This window comes from Lactuca serriola, chromosome 6 (genome assembly GCF_051521515.1).
Source record: "Lactuca serriola cultivar US96UC23 chromosome 6, Lser_US96UC23_V15, whole genome shotgun sequence".
Taxonomy (NCBI): Eukaryota; Viridiplantae; Streptophyta; class Magnoliopsida; order Asterales; family Asteraceae; genus Lactuca; species Lactuca serriola.
The window spans coordinates 88077297-88094826 of record NC_136413.1 but is presented as its reverse complement, the minus strand read 5'-3'; the positions used below and the strand labels follow the sequence as shown (position 1 = coordinate 88094826).

The 17530-nt window shown below is 37.2% G+C and overlaps 1 protein-coding gene across 2 annotated transcripts; it reads left to right on the top strand.

Annotated features, from left to right (window-relative positions):
* Nucleotides 1-10828: 10828 nt before the first annotated feature.
* LOC145060552 (putative magnesium transporter NIPA1) lies at nucleotides 10829-13805 on the top strand. 2 transcript variants are annotated; one of them, XM_079008199.1, is made up of 8 exons: nucleotides 10829-10985; nucleotides 11840-11896; nucleotides 12013-12103; nucleotides 12222-12382; nucleotides 12514-12641; nucleotides 12706-12843; nucleotides 12961-13053; nucleotides 13414-13805. In XM_079008199.1, exons 2-8 carry the CDS (start codon nucleotides 11872-11874, stop codon nucleotides 13576-13578), a joined length of 801 nt encoding a protein of 266 aa, XP_078864325.1. In that variant the 5' UTR covers nucleotides 10829-10985; nucleotides 11840-11871; the 3' UTR covers nucleotides 13579-13805. The 2 variants fall into 2 exon arrangements, with proteins under 2 accessions (XP_078864325.1, XP_078864324.1); XM_079008198.1 differs by having other exon boundaries at nucleotides 10829-11528.
* The last annotated feature ends 3725 nt before the right edge of the window (nucleotides 13806-17530 follow it).

Here is a 17530-nt window from a genome sequence, read left to right as displayed (position 1 = left end):
AAACTATGTATAAAAACGTATGTTTTTATCTACTAATATGTTGGGTAGAACATGGGTAGATAGTTGGTGTGTAATAAACAGATGAGAGGCCTTGTTGTTGTTTGATTTAGTCATCTAGCGGAGTTTAGATGACGACCATGGACTTTTCTAGACAGTCTTGTGGAACATTAGCAGGCTCGCCACCTGTAGGTGTTAATGAACTTGGGTGTTCATTCGCTGTACTCCATCCCCCTCATGGTTGCCTTATTTGACTTATATTGCTGAGGACCCCCCAAAGCATGTGTTGTCACCCCGATGAAATATTCTTAGACTAGGTCCCTTGTGTTAGTTATTTTAGGGACATAAAGTGAGAATAACGGAAATGGGTAATTGGGTTATTGTTGGTTGGTGGAATTAAATATAATTATTTATTGTGGGTTGAAAACCCTATATGCTCACCAGGCTCCCAAGTCTGACCCACTCAGTTTTATTTGTATTACAGGAAGTGGCGCGAGGGCATAAGATGGATGAACCATCAAGTTGTTTTGTTTACAAGTCTGTATATGTATATATTTGTTGAATGACTTGTAATGTTATCGTTTATGCTTATTGGTCTGTATCGGAACATGACACCCCAAGTTTTGGATTATATAATGAAAATACATTTCTTTTATGAAAGCTTTGGTAAACATTGTTTTATCATGTTTTGTTTTTGGGCACAAATTCCGCAACTCTTTCAAATCACAAGGATTTACTCTGAAATTATTTTAAAAACATAAATGAAAATCGGTCTTTTCTGGCCGAGATTTTTGGGGATGTCACAGGAACCCTCTTAGCCTGGAATGCCTTCTAAGGAACCAAGAGGAATCACATCTCGAAAGCCTCTCATCCGGACCACCCATTTCGAAACCCTCCCCTTTGCTTCAGACCTCACCTACTCTGAAAGTGTTTAGGGTTGCTTCGGAACTTTGAGCCAACTTCGCATCCTCGGTCCGGACTGCTGACCTTGCACGCACTTCGGATCCGAGAATATGCCCTCCAGAACTTGAAGAATGACTCCGGATCAGAAGGAAGCCCTTCGGAACTCACCTGTTTGACTCCAGAAGTTGCTTAATGGCTCCGAAATCCTTCCTAATGACTTCGGACCCTCAGAGGAGCATCATTCCACTCCGGATTTTCATCATTTTCGGACTTTTTCTTCAGTTTAGGACATTTTGACGTCGGGAATTCCTCCAAACTTGATTTTTTCATGTCCTAAACCCTATTTTATATCAAAATTAATTATTTTAAACATATGTATATAAATTAATACCCAAGATTTTAAAGAAATTTTTAGAGGATAAAGGGGGTTTGACTTTGTGATTTGATGCAAATCCTCCATTTTCCCATGAAAATTCCAGTTAAACACACATTATCCTTAGAAAACAAGCTTTACCCACCAGCCCTCCATGCAAATGTTAAGTCACCCTTATCCTCCCATTTAGATACGTGAACTCCTTTCCTCCCTTATTCCACTCCTCACTCTTCACTTCCAGAAAAAACCCTCAAGAATACTCTCAACTCCTTCAAGCTCCAATTTCATCTCTTCAAAGGAAATTCCTAGATTTCTTGAGTGAGTATTTTATCCACTTTAAATAATTATTCTTCACATTATTATAAGATTTCATTATATTTACACATAAAAATTATTCTTAGAATACTTTGGAGATTTAAGAATCTTCCATGTTTTGGAGCTTGGAAACTTCTTCATCACTCTTCTAATCACCCAATAAACAAACCAAGGTGAGCTTCATACCCCACCTTTTTCTAAGTTTTTATTGTTTTTGGGGGAGAATACAAGTCAAATCTTGTCTAAATCCTTCGATAATTGCATGTATTTATATGTTTAAGTATGTATATTGAGATTTTATTATATTATAGCAAATTTTTTTATGAACACGAGTTCACAAATTATATGAAAATCTTAGAAATGTTTACAAAACCACCATATAGAGAATACTTTATGTACAAGAAGGGTCTCCCAAGGTTTTGAATGTGTCCATCCATACCCCTCTTATTTCATATCTTTATATCCAAAGATAAAAAGTTGTTGAAATAGACTGATAAGTTGACAAAATTGCTAGGATCTACAAAGTTTTGGACTTCATGCCCATAAATGATTGTTTTTGCAAACTATTAGGGGGTATTTCATAAATATTTGATATTAATATCTGCGGCAAGAAAATACACAAATAAAACCTTTATGACAGAAAATTTTGCATGTCATAAACTCACACAAGCCAAAGATACATATATTACTCGCAACTAGTCTTTTTCCAATAATTTGAATCACACATAGTCTGTTATAAGGAAAAAGGGGTTGTTTGCCGGCTTTGATAATATTGGGTCATTTTGGATAAATGTTTCAAAGCGGATTGATTTCAATAAACAAACGAATGAAACGAAATATCTAGTTACAACTACAACTATTATTATTATTATTATTATTTATTTAGTAAATAATGAATTTCATGATTTGCTCAAAGATTTCGTTAGTATCCTAGTCAGGCACAATCTTCACAATACATATATTAATACAATATTGTACACCCTAAGTCCTGTAAGAGTTATAACTAGAGTCTCTTGGAGGGAGAGCAGGAATTTGTGTATAGATCTATACGGGGTTGACACCCCGCACCTTCGCTGTTCGCTACAACTAGACCGACCAGTCTAGGGTGACAAATGTCTTGAACAAAACCGACGCCTGAAGAACATCATAACCGGCCAGTATGGTTATAACGACTCACTAGAATATATCAGAAACGTATATATACAGATTTCATCTTCGGTTGAAAATCAACTATTTTTGACTACCTCAATGAGACTTTTCCACACAAGTGTTATGTTTTTACTAAAAATACTATTTTATACATCAGAAAATATAGGATTTTCTGGGGAAACGATTCGTACGATTTTTGAAAACGATGAATTAAGACACACATGCAACTATACTCGATTTGAAATAAGAATTACAACCATTTGATAAGAAAATATTGGATTTATGGATTTCTAAACTATCATCAAAGTTTTTATACGCAAATTCTTATGAACTCACCAACATATTTTATGTTGACGCTTTTCAAACGACTTGTATTCTCAGGAAATCAATAAGTAGGTTATGGATTGCGGACTCAAGCTTATTTGGCTGTATTTTGGGAAATTTGCTTACTGATGTTTCTTTTGTGTACACTTGAAAACATAAACATGATGTAAAACAATGTAAGCTTGTTATATTTATGTATGTTGTTTGGATTTGCTATGTTTCATTTATATGCAATTGTTATGATACTACACAATGAATTCACCCGCCTCCGGACGTTTCCACCGTTCTGGTCCAGGGGTGTGACAATTGTGATCAAGTTGACCATGTGAAGGTCAACTGTCCATTGCTCGCCGCCAAGTCGGCGCAGGCCCCAGTGCCAACTACTTTGAGGATCACTGATGGGCGTCAGGGGAAGGCGGATCCCCCGATGGCTCGAGGTCGCACTTTTCAGCTCACTATCGAGGAGGCCAGAGCGGCTCCAGATGTCGTGACTAGTATGTATCTATTCATTATTCTGTTGATTATGTTTTGTGTTATGCTTATATTTGTGCCTCTGTTAGGTACGTTCCTAGTGAACTCTTTTCCTGCTCTTGTGTTGTGTGACTCGGGTGCGAGTCGGTCTTTTGTATCTCGATCTTTCATTAGGGGATTTAATATGCCTATTGGGGAGTTAGAGTGTCCATTGTGGGTTTCTATCGCCAACGAACACGGGGTTTCCACATCTACGGTATGTCAGGGATGCGTGCTAGATATCTTCGGGGTGCCTTACCCGATTGATTTGATTCTGATTCCTATGGGAGATGTTTGCGTGATAGTGGGTATGGACTGGATGAGTCGGTTTGGTGCCATGATCGATTGTGAGGGCCAACTAGTAGCAGTTCGAACCCCAAGTGGGGGAGAACTGGTTATCTATGGAGAGGGCACCAGGATGGGTTCATGGTTTTATTCAGCGACCAGGGCTCGTTAGTATATTCAACATACGGGTGCGGGTAACTTGGCTTATGTGGTGGATACGCGTGTTGGGGATCAAATTTCAATTTCAGAGGTACTGGTTGTCAGGGAGTTTGCAAATGTGTTTCCGAAGGAGCTACCCGGGGTGCCTCCCGAGTGGCAGGTCGAGTTTAGGATCGACCTTGTGCCAGGTGTGACCCCGATTGTTAAGGCGTCGTACCGCTTGGCACCGCCTGAGATGCAGGAGTTGTCATCTCAGCTGCAAGAGTTACTACGCAAGAAGTTCATCAGACTGATCAGTTCTCCATGGGGAGAGCCCATACTGTTCGTCAAGAAGAAGGATGGTTCGCAGCAGATGTGCATTGATTACCGGGAGTTTAACAAGTTAACGGTGAAGAACCGTTATCTCCTCCCGCGGATTGACGATTTGGTTCTCCAAGATGGATATGAGGTCTGGGTATCATCAGGTCAGAGTAAGAGAGGAGGACGTGGAGAAGACCGCTTCCGGACTCTTTATGGGCATTACAAGTTCTTGGTGATGCCATTTAGGCTCTCCAATGCACAATGTGGTATTTATGGATGTGATGAATAGGGTATGCAGGTTGATGATCGATACTTCCATTACTGTATTTATGGATGATATCTTGGTGTATTCCAAGTCCAAGGAGCAGCATGAGGAGCACCTTCGCAAGCTTGTGGGGGTTTTGAGGTGAGAACAACTTTATGCTAAGTTCTCGAAGTACGAGTTTTGGTTACGAGAGGTCCAGTTCCTTGGGCACCTCGTTAACCAGGTTGGTATATTGGTCGATCCGGCCAAGATCGAGGTTGTGATGTAGTGGGAGGTTCCAAAATCTCCCTCCGATATCAGGAGTTTCTTAGGTTTAGCAGGGTACTACCAGAGATTCATTTAGGATTTCTCCAAGATTGCGGTACCCCTCAATCGTCTAACCAGGAAGGGGTGGATTTCCGATGGGCCCCAGAGCAGCAGTCGACATTTGAGACTCTTCGGCAGAGGTTATGTGAGGCCCCGGTATTGGTTCTCCAAAAGGGAGTTGAGGATTTTGTGGTTTTCAATGATGCATCCATCACTGGTTTGGGGGTAGTCCTCATGCAGAGAGATAGGTGATTGGTTATGCTTCGTGGTAGCTGAAGCCGCATGAGTCGCGGTATCCCAAACATGATCAGGAGTTAAGGGCAATGGTTTTTTCCCTAAAGATTTGGTACATGGATCATAAGAGTTTGAGGTATATTATGGATCAGCCAAACCTGAACACGAGACAACGTAGGTGGCTGGATGTAGTCAAGGAATATGATTGTGAGATCCTTTACTATCCGGGTAAAGCAAACATGGTAGCGATGCTTTGAGCTTCAAGTCAGCGGGGTGTTTAGATAGGGTGACGTGTATGAGGATATTGGTTGATTCTCCGCTTTTGGGTTTGACCATGGAGGCTCAAGTCGAGGGAGTTCGGAAAGTGAACTGGAAGAAATAGAGGGTCAGAGGTGAGATTGATAGATTTGTCACGGTTAGTCGAGGGATGTTGACCATATGTGGTCGGGTCTGGGTTCCGATGTCTGGTGGGATCAAACATATTGTGTCAGAGGAGGCTGATAAGTCTCGTTTTTCTATCCATCCAAGGCCCACCAAGATATATAGGGATCTGAGATTGAGCTATTGGTGACTGTGTATGAAGAGAGAGATAGCATGGTATGTTGAGAGATTCATGACCTGCAAGATGGTCAAGGCTAAGCATCAGAGGCCGCAAGGCAAGTTGCAGCCTATGGAGGTTCCAATGTGGAAAAGGGAGCAGATTTCGATGAATTTTATCACCAAGTTGCCAAAGACGACAAAGGGTTTTGATGCTATCTGGGTTATCGTGGATCGATTGACCAAGAGTTCTCATTTTTTACCAATTTAGGAGAGTTGTTTGACCAAGAAGTTGGTCGATGTGCATGTTCGTGAGATCATTTCTCGCCATGAGGTCCCGATCTCAATTATTTCAGACCGTGATGTTCGGTTCACCTCCCATTTATGGCAGAAGTTCCACGAGGAATTGGGCACGAAGTTGCATTTTAGCACTGCTTATCATCCATAGACAGACGGTCAGAGTGAGCAGGCGATACATACCCTTGAGGATGTGTTCTAGTCTTGTGTTATCGATTTTGGTGGGAGCTGGGATTCCTACCTGCCTCTAGCGAATTTCTCCTACAACAACAGTTATAAGTCCATCATTGGTGCTCCGCCTTTCGAGCTCTTGTGTGGGTGGAGATGTCGTACCCTAGTTTGTTGGGGCGAGGTTGGTCACACGGTTATGGGACGGAATAAATGGTCCTTCAGACCACAAAGCTTATTCAACAGATCAGGTAGAGACTACAGACTGCTCATAGTCAGCAGAAGAGCTATGCCGACCGACTCCGAACTGAGTTGGAATTTCAGGTCGGCAACATGGTATTACTAAAGGTCTCACCATGGAAAGGTGTGATACGCTTCAAGAAGAGGAGGAAATTGGGTCCCCGATATATTGGACCATTTCGGGTGATTTCCAGGGTTGGCAAGGTTTCTTACAAATTGGATCTACTTGAGAAGCTCAGTCAGATTCACAACACTTTCCATGTTTGGCAGCTACGAAAGTGCATACTGGATGAGGATGCCGTGGTTTCCTTGGATGATATTTAGGTTGATGAGTGCCTGAGCTATGTTGAGAGGCCAGTGGCTATTGTGGAAAGAAAGATGAAGGTGTTGCGCAACAAGGAAATACCTTTGGTCAGGGTGTAGTGACAACATTAGAGGGGCTCCGAGTGGACCTGGGAGTCGGAGGCTGAGATGCGGGAACATTATCCAGAGCTATTCGCCGTAGCAGACTTTGAGGATGAAGTCTTGGAGGAGAATTATAACATCACAGTGTTCATATACTTCTAAATTCAACCCTATAATCTTTTATATCGCATTTTGGACCTTAAGTAGAAGGATGTGTCCATTTGAGGCCCTAGTGGCAAAATTGTAATTTTGGAAGGAATGGGAGTATGTCATGCATACATGTGTACGCTTAGTGTACATCATCCTTATAGCCTCATTTCCCACACCTCTTCATCCTCCACTCTCCTTGTGACGTTTTTGGCAAATCCTAACCCTTGAGTGCGTGTTGTGAGCTTGAGTGTGTGTTCTTGGTGTGTTGAAGGAAGAAAGAAGATTCATTGAGGAGACTTAGTGTGTAAGTAAGCTTGTAGATTTGGGATCCTTTCCTCTTTGGGAAGCTCTAGAAGGTATAAAGCTTTGATCTTGACTTGTATTTCCTTAAGATCTAGCCATGTGAAGTTTTATGAGTTTTTAGTCCCTTTTCATGGACTTAATGAGTAAGAGCTACTCTAAGACCAAAAGATTTGTCCTTTTAGAAGATTTGAGGTGCATTAAGTCGTAAAAATGCTATCTTGACTCATTTAGTGCTTGCATGCAAGATATAGAGGTCTTAAGTGGTTAAGACAAACTAGGGTTTTGGTTTTGGGACTTATTAAGGCATTCATAAACATAAAGTTGGAAAGTTTATGGTTAGGAGCACCTTTTTAGTCTTGTATATGGATTTAGATGTTTGGAAATGTTGAATTAAGCCCTTAATGGAGCTTTTGCATGGCTACTGCGTACGTTGGGCGTACCATGCCGTACGCTGAGAGTAGGTAGTTAACTGACTGCTTTTGGTCAAGGGTGGAGTACGCGGGGAGTAGAGACTAACTACGCTGGGCATACTTAGCTAGGTTGACTTTTCTTTGACCGTTAACTTTTGATCTACTTTGACCCTAGGGGCATTTTGGATATTTGTTATGAAGCCTAAGGTTGGGACTTTCCCTGTGTATAGGTGATTTGTAGAATGGACTCGTGAAATGATATTTTTTTCTGCTATCTTTTCGGATTTTGCAAGGTGAGTTTCCTCACTGTACTTTTGGGTCGAAGGCACCAAGGCTCGCCCCTTTGGATTTGTAACATCCCGACTCCCATGTATAAATTTTAAATCTTTTATATTCATAATTATAGACCTACTCCATGAGTTGGCTGCCCCAACTCGTCGTGTAGAAACTGATAAAGCCGCATGGATTCTAGAACCTACTTGACGAGTTGGAGGACTCAACTCGACGAGTTGAGGCTGGACATGAAAACCCTAATTTTTAGGGTTTGCTCCCTATTTAAAGGACCTTAAGTCCTCCCCTCCAACCTCCTTACCACCTTTCATGTCTAGAAGCAAACCCTAATCGAGTTAACATGCTATTCGAGTGTGTGTGAGGCTAAAAGTTTGTGTTTGGTGCATTTCTTGAAGAGACTTGAAGATTGAGAAGCTTGGAATGAGAAGGAGCTTGTAGATCTAGCATCTACTTCATTTTGACATTCATTTGAAGGTAAAAAGTCATTATCTTGATCATTCTCTTGTTAGATCTCTTCATTCAAGAGTTTAAGGTCATTCTAGCTTATTCTTGAGGCATTTATGGTATTGAGCACGTTTTGAAGTGAGGAGTTCAAATATGGACTCCTCTAGGCCCTCATAGACATAAAGTTCTCGACTTTAGCAAGCTTTGGCCTTTCTCTATGCCCTAAACCTCTTCCTAAGGATATTTTGGGGGTATTTAAACCTCTTCAGGCCTTGCATGCACGTAAAGTAAGCAACTTTACGTGGTAACTACACCTTAGGAGGCTAGATCTACAGTTTTGAGCATTGGTTTCGCTTAAAAGCGTCTGGATGAGAAAAAGACTGAAGGAACTCAGCGAGTTGCATAGTCAACTCGACGAGTTGGATGAGAGCTTCCCGCTTTCTGGATTCTGCGTGAACTCGGCGAGTTAGTGAGATAACTCGACGAGTTGGTTAGGGTTTTCTTGATATTCTGGATGCTGCATGGACTTGATGAGTTACTTGGTAACTCAGCGAGTTGACTCAGGCTTTCGTGGTTTTCTAAGTTTTGAAGGAACTCGACGAGTCTGTAAGTTGCACTCAACGAGTTAGGTCAACATGGACCGTTGACCTTGTACGTTGACTTTGACTTTGACCAATGGTTGACCAGTTTGATTTCTGAGGGTATTTTGGTAATTTGAAATTTATGGGATTGGATCAATGGTGGTTGTAGGTGTTTGAGTTTGGAGCCGTGTTTCGGGAGTTTGATCTTTTCAGTTCAGTTCGACATTGAAATGTGAGTTTTCCTCATTATACTGATAGGGTCGAAGGCACCAATGCCAGCCCTTTTGGATTGTTATTTTGGTTATCGCATGATGATATGCTTAGTGACCTATTAGGTTGGTAACCTGGTATATAGGATGATGCTATGTTTAGTGACCTGTTAGGTCGGTATCTTGGTTTATTGGATGATGCTATGATTAGTGATCTGTTAGATCGGTCTGACTGTTTGTATATGCTAGCATTTGTTATCTATATGTTGATTGTATGCTTGAGGGTGGCTTGAGGCAGACCTGCTTTGTGCTGTAGGCCAACATACCCAGGGCGACCCGGGTAGACTGCAAGCCTAATGGGGCATACTAGTCAGGACGAAGGCCCGGAGAACGGTCTAGACAGGCTGAAGGCCCGATAGGGCGGACCAGACATGCTGAAGGTTCTGAGAGTGGGCCAGATATACTGAAGGCCCGGTAAGGGCGGTCCAATCATACTGTAGACTCTATATGCATGCTGTTTGTTATGATATGATTATGGTTTGTATGACATTGATATTTTGGGGGAACTCACTAAGCTCCGGGCTTACAATTTTGGATTTGATTTCAGGTACTTTAGATGATCGCAGGAAGGCGAAGGCTTGATCGTGCACCTCCTCATATTTTATGATTTTGATTTCTGGGATACTCTGATATGAAACTATTTTGGAAACATTTTGTAATAAATAATGGTTTTTGAATGCTTGAAAAGTTTAAATTTTCATGAATTTTATGGATGTTACATGCTATTCTGATTTATCTTGTGATTGTATGCTGCAGTGATCTGTTAGATTTGCTTCCTGATATTTAGGATGATGCTATGCTATGCCTAGTGATCTGTTATATATGTATGACTGTCTTTATATATGTTAGCTAGGGTTTGATATGATATATGTTGATATGTGATGGTATGTTGGGTTGAGGCAGTCCTGCTATGTGCTCAAGGCCAAGAGACCCAGGGCGTCCCAGATAGACTGCAGGCCGGTGGGGCGTACCGGTCAGGACGAAGGCCCGAAGAACGTTCCAGATAAGCTGAAGGCCCGGTGAGGCGTACCAGTCATGTTGAAGGTTTCGTGAGCGTACCAGATAGATTGTAGGCTGGTGGGGCGTTCCAGTCAGACTGAAGGCTCTGTATGCATGCTGTTTACTGTTATTTTTATGAGTGTGTATTGTGTTGGTACTTTGGGGAACTCACTAAGCATCGACTTACAATTTTGGGGTTATGTTTCAGGTACTTCAGAAGATCGCGGGAAAACAACGGTGTGACCATACACATTATCATGTTTTGGACTTATGATTTTGGGAAACTCTGGAACATGTTTTGAAAACTATGTTGTAATAAAATCATAAGATAATATGATCTTAACATCAACATGATTGCTATTTTGTTAAAATCATTTTTTTAATAATAAAATCATATATGATCCTAAAACCAACATGATTGCTATTTTAACAAAATTGCTTTTACTTTTTGTAAAAAAAAAAAAATCAAAAGCACCAAACCTTGAGAAATGAAAATGTAATTTACCCATTAAATAACGACTAATATATTTTAGTGGGTAGAAATTGAAATCCAATTAAAGCGGGATCTTTGGACAGATATTCTGTGGCGAGAGTTGATTTTATATTATTATATTTCATTTTTATTTTTCCAGGCTCACCACGCTCGACAAGTAACCGAAACTGGTTTTGTTGCTTCCCATTCTCTGTTCCCCTTCTACCCCAAAACCCTACGCTCTTCTCTCAAAATGGAATAGATTGTAGGAGAGACAGAGATACGGCGTACACCTAGAGGTAAAGGGAGATACATATTGATGTACAAACGTACATACACACACACCCCATCATGTTTGTATATTATTTTCCATTATTGGTATTTAAAGGCTTTAAAAAGTTGAAATCTTTTTAAAAAGCCATTCTTTTAAAACCGGTGGTGAGTTATATTACACATTGTGTTATAGAAAAAGATCTTTCTTCAACCTACCTTTTGGCCAATACACCGAAAAGGTGAGGTGTTTATGATTGATTTGAGTTTGATTGAGTACAGAAATACAGAGAGAGTAGGGTTTTTTAAATTCTTTTGAATCGAGGGTATTTTTATATTATCGTGCAAATTTTGGGGTTTAGGGCAGAATCAATCAAGTAATCTCTCTCGCACTCTCACTTCCTGGACTGAATTTTGTTATTTGATATTTTCTCCATTTTTAATGGAGGAAATATCATCTGATAATATCCATGGACTTATTCTTGCTCTTGCATCAAGTATATTTATTGGGTCTAGCTTTATTATCAAGAAAAAAGGTCTCATGAAAGCTGGTGCTTCAGGAACCAGAGCAGGTTCCATTCTTGTTCTTGTTCTTTTTTAGACTATTGTGTTTGTATACAGGTGTATATAAAATTATAAATGGAATTTATCTTATATTGAATAAGTTGCACATCCTTGATCACGAATCATTGTTAATCCGAAACCCTAGTTTAATCTTTCTGTAGGTAAATAACTAAATATCAAATCCTAATACCATATATGTTAAGAGTAGATGTTTAATATTCATTCAATCAAAAAATTACTTAATTTTGCTTAATGTAAAATGAAATTGAATACATTTTAGAATATAAAAAAACTCATTGAAATAGGGAATCTGTTTCAGGTTCAGGAGGCCACTCATACTTGAAGCAACCAATGTGGTGGGTTGGGATGATTAGCAGTAAGTACTGATTTAATCCCAATTGTCTTTCATTTCTCTCTAAATACATTAATCTTTTAATAAAATCATGTCTTTTTTGAAGTCGAATGACAATATGAGATTCTATGAAATTGCAGTGATTTTAGGCGAAATAGCAAACTTTGCAGCATATGCATTTGCCCCTGCTATTCTTGTTACCCCTTTGGGAGCTCTAAGCATAATTGTCAGGTTAGTTTTTTGCAAATGATAAGAGCTTCTGCAATTTGGATATTTTTTAAGAGATTATGAGAAGGCTTTGGTTGATGCAAAGATGACATTTTTATGTGTTTTTATGTAATGAATGCAGTGCAGTGTTAGCCCATTACTTTTTGGATGAACGAATGCATATATTTGGTGTTGTAGGGTGTGCACTCTGCTTAGTGGGGTCCACCACGATTGTGTTACATGCTCCACACGAGACACTAATTAGTTCAGTCAAACAAGTGTGGTATTTCGCAACTGAGCCAGGTATGCTTAAAGGGTTAAGCACTTAATCTTGACAACTATATAATCACTCTTTTTTTTTTTACTTAATCTTGACATAATGACTTAATGGATTGTAAGGATAAAATGGTCATTTTTTTGATTGGTGTAAACAGGTTTTTTGGTCTATGCTTCCATTGTAGTGGTTGTTGTTGGGATACTCATTTACCATTATGAGCCACGTTATGGGCACACACATCTAGTGATATATGTTGGAATCTGCTCTCTTATGGGCTCATTAACGGTTTGTTTTTTGTTTATCTTTTTTATTTTTTTTTTCGTGCTCTCATTAGGGTTTTAAAATGTAGGTTATGTGTGTGAAAGCAGTGGGGATTGCCATTAAGCTATCGTTTTCAGGACATAATCAGTTCATATACTTCGAAACATGGTTTTTCACCTTGCTACTTCTTGCTTTCTGTCTTATGCAACTAAACTATTTGAACAAGGTACGCACGTTTGTCGAATTAAAAATTGTTATTATAGTGCATACTCTAGTTGAAAATCTTTGATTGGTTTTATGAAATCTTGATGTTTATTTATAAATTGGGAATATTTATTTTCAGGCACTAGATACGTTTAATACAAATGTGGTTTCTCCGGTGTACTATGTCATGTTTACTACCCTCACCATTCTCGCTAGCATAATCATGTTCAAGGTATTCCTGATTCTCCATTTTGTTACACATGACAATACAAACGCCCTTGTACTGCTTTTGACATACATTGGACTGAGACTGGGGCCAAATTGTAACTTTTATCTGTGCAAAAGACGTAAATGTCGTCCTGATCTTCATCATCGAAAATAACCCTAAAAAAGGTTGTCCTGATCTTCATCATCGAAAATAACCTAAAAAAGGTTGACACAGGTATTGATGTCAATAGGACAAATTGTTAGTTTTTGTCCCACACAAAAAAGTTGGTGGGACATGGGCTTTTGTCTATGTAAAAAGACGTAAATGCCCTCCATTTTAGTAAAACTTTATGATTAGGTTTTGTGGTGGTGTGCATGATGACAGGACTGGGACAATCAGAGTGGGGCCCAGATTGCAACGGAGCTTTGTGGTTTTGTGACAATTCTATGTGGGACTTTTCTTCTTCACAAAACTAAGGATATGGCCATGGTGGGTTCACATCCACAGGTCACAACTGCAGACACAAACTCCAGACAGCTGGAACTTTGACATAGAGAGGCTAGAGGAGAGAGGATTATTGTTAATACTTAATAGTAACGGATTAGAAAATTTATAGAATTGGGAAGAGTGTTACAAATTGGTTATAAATTATCTTCAGGGAGGCCAACATTCTTTGATTATGATTTTATACTAGAATTTGTAAATGATATTTTTTTTTACTATATTGATTATATAAGTGTCTCAAAACCCCAACGTAAAGAGTTCGTCCTTTTGAATTCTTTGTGTCGCAGAGAAAGCTTTACTCAGTATTTGGCAAGCTTTATGGGATTAAGTACTATTTATGTCATCGATTTTTAGGGCTGTTGCAATGAGGTGAGATTTTATCAAGATCATGGAAAACATAGCTTTAAGAGTAAAGTACAATTTTCGTCCCTATGCTTCACCGGTTTTTGCTGGTTTTGTCCAAGTTCAATTTTTGTTCATTTTCCTTTTTAATTTTTTAAATTAATATTTTTCCCTTTTTTTCTCCCTAGTCGAAGTGAAGAACTCCCCGACCCTTACCCTTGACACAAAATTGGTGTTGCACCTTCCATTTATCTCTTGTATCTTTGCTCCCTTTTTTGATTAACAAATTTATAAATTAAACCTTAATCTAGTAATAAAATTAAAAAATAATAAATTAATTTGAACTACATCTTCTAATCGGGTCAAGATTATCCTAAATGTAATTCATCAAGAAGAGAGCACCAATTGTATAAAGTTAAGCTCATAACAAGAAACAATTTGCATAAGCAACAAGTGAATACAATGGCAACATGTATAGGCATCATTTGTGTCTTGTAGCACCCCATAGAGATGCATAGACATCATTGTCTCATTGATGACAATAACGTTCATGTTGCTCGGTAGATTTAAAGGTTGTGTTAGAGTTGTTACGAGATGGGTTTTGAATATTAGTTGATGGTTATGGTTTGTCTTTCGTGGAAAAGTGAAAGTAAATTACAAAATAATATATGGAATGTGTTTTATAGCCTTAGTTTTGCATGAATGAGCCTGTAAACTCATTACATGTTGTGTTGGTTGTTGGAAATATGTTATATATTGTTTTTTATCTAGTTAGGATGGGTTATGTTGGTTAATGATTATCAAACCAAAATTGCATCTTTGACTAACAATCTCATCGAGTTTTGCGACTAAATTTCAATGAGGAGCTTAAGGCTACCCGGTATGGGAGGCATTTCATACGTCTTGGGCTGAGGTGGCAGCCTCTCCCACGCGTGAACACGGCCCCTAAACCGGTGGGCTGCGTGTGATGTGAATGGGAAGACGGAGCTTCCTATTGGTTGTTTCTTTTTCGGAAAGTTGTACCCGTTTTACAGAAATCGGGTGAAGAAGACACCGGTGGACATTACATATGATTTAATTGAAGTTACAACTTTCGTCCCTAAGATTCTATCATTTAATCTTATTTTATCCTTTTATTTTTATTTGAATTAAGTTAAACCCTTAACTATTTATAATTATGTTTATTTAATTTTTATAATTAATAATATGTTTATTTGATTTTGTAATTAGTAAAATGATTACTTAAGGTTATAATAATGTTTTTTTATTTAATCTAATGTTTTAAAAATAAAAAAATAAAAATATAAATGATATGGAGTGGTAACCATTTCCAATCTTTAGTGGTTTGGTGGTGAGTTGGGTGTGAAGCTGACGTGGTGCATATATGACAACACTTTTCCAGTGGGGTGGATGTGACCACTCACCATAGCCTAATAAAAGAAATTCCCAGAGCACGAAACTTTTTAGAAGGCTGCATTAAGGCTCATAAACGTATCACACTGGTCCAGCATGAAATATGATATTCTAGAAAGTGTCGCTTAAAGTCCAAAAGGTATTGCCTTTACATCTTATTATAAACGTGACAAAATATCTAGTAAATAACACTCGATTAAATATTTAAGTGGATGTTTTAAGTAGGTTGCATTAAGGCTCATAGTGTTAGAAACTAGATTACCATTGTAAGTGCTAGAGCGTATGAGTTTGATCCCATTGTACTGAGACATCTTGTTTAAGGTTTCGAGTCTACCATTAAAGATTCACTATGTTCTATTGATCGACTGTTGGAGGTGTAACGAGTAAGCTTTCCATGTAGAGTCCAACCATTATATATCTTTTTGTTTGATTTGCATTTTATATCATACACTTTATTATCTTTTTTGTGTGTAGTTTAAATCTCTCTCTCTCTCTCTCTCATGTTATTATTATTATTTTATTTTTATTAACTTGGTTGATTATTGGTGTGTTAGATTGAAGTAGAGAAATCTTCAGAAAAATCTCAATGTTTTAGGAAATTTTTTAATAAAATCCTAAGTTTTATTTTTTAAACAGAAAGTCCCATCTTTTTAACTTTTTGAATAGAAAAAGTCAAGAAACCGGCTAATTTATTCACTTTAGCCTTTTTGACCTGTTCGGCAGGTCATGAGAGCAAGTCGTTAATTTTTCCAAAATAATGAGACTTTTCTGTAGATTTCATCAAAACTTATATATAATGTATAAATATATTTTTAGATACTTATATCAATTTTTACGTAATTTTGTATTTTTTAAGTTTTTATATGTATATTTTTTATGTATTTTAAATGTATAAACATATTTTTTATGTATTTATATGTTTTTTTTAAGTATTTTACATATTTTTAATGTATTTTTATGTGTTATTTGTGTTATGTATTATGTATTTATATCTATTTTTACGTATTTATATATTTATTTAAGTTTTCATATGTATCTGTTTACATTTTTTTATGTATTTTAAATTTATAAATGTATTTTTAACGTATTTTTAAGTATTTTTCATATTATTTATTTATTTTTATGTGTTATTTTTTTATATATTACATATTTATGTATTTTTTAAAGTATTTTATATAGATGTTTATGTATTTTTTTTATGTATTTTAAATGTATAAATATATTTATATGTATTTTTAAGTATTTTACATATTTTTATATGTTTTTTTATGAATTGCTTATTTATATGTATTTTTCTTTCAAGTTTTTTTAAGTAGATGTTTATATATATTTTATGTATTTTAAATGTATAACTGTATTTTTTTTGGTATTTATGTATTTTACTTCAAGCCGTCTTCACGATTTCATCAAATTTGTACAACTTATTCTACTATGTCTAGATGATTTTCCTACATACCCACATATTTTAAGTTTTTCACATTCACTTATCTTGAAATTAAACATCGAATGAAAAAAACTTAAAATATGTGGGTATGTAGAAAAACCATCTAGACATACTCGAAAAAATTGCACGGATTAGATGAAATGGTAAAAACCAAGGTTCTAAATAACGTAAGGCGAGACTTGGCGGCAATGTCAAGCCTCAAGTTTTTCCAAGCCTTGGCGAGTCACGGCGTTTGTAAGGCGTGACTTAAGTCAGCAATTTTCTATATAATTTATATTTTTATATGTATTTTCAACTATTATTCATTTTTATACACGTATATGAGTTAAGGCGGCGTTTTGGCAAAGCTTGGCGGCAGGTGCAAGCCTTGGAGTCGTGGCGCGCCATGGCGAACTTTTTAGAACCTTGGTAAAAACAACTTAAAGTAAAACAAAATACATAAATATATAAAAATAATACGATTATACATATAAAATATATAAACATCTATATAAAAAACTATATATATATATATATATATATATATATATATATATATATAAATACGTAAAAATACATATAAATATGTAATACATAAAAATACACAAAAATATGTAAATCACTTAAAAAAACATATAAATACGTAAAACGATACGTTTATACCTTTAAAATGCATAAAAATACATGAACATTTATATAAAAAACTTTTTAAGAAAAAAAAAATACATAAATACATCAGAATACATATAAATACGTAATACATAAAAAATACATAAAAAATATGTTGAATACTTAAACATACACATAAATACGTAAAAA

What these genes read in the sequence shown, in the direction of transcription:
- LOC145060552 (XM_079008198.1), top strand. Translation starts at nt 11,399, where the DNA reads ATGGAGGAAATATCATCTGATAATATCCATGGACTTATTCTTGCTCTT. An exon ending in GCTCTAAGCATAATTGTCAG is followed by an intron (nt 12,104 to 12,221) that starts GTTAGTTTTTTG and finishes TAATGAATGCAG; the next exon opens with TGCAGTGTTAGCCCATTACT. An exon ending in CTAGCATAATCATGTTCAAG is followed by an intron (nt 13,054 to 13,413) that starts GTATTCCTGATT and finishes GCATGATGACAG; the next exon opens with GACTGGGACAATCAGAGTGG.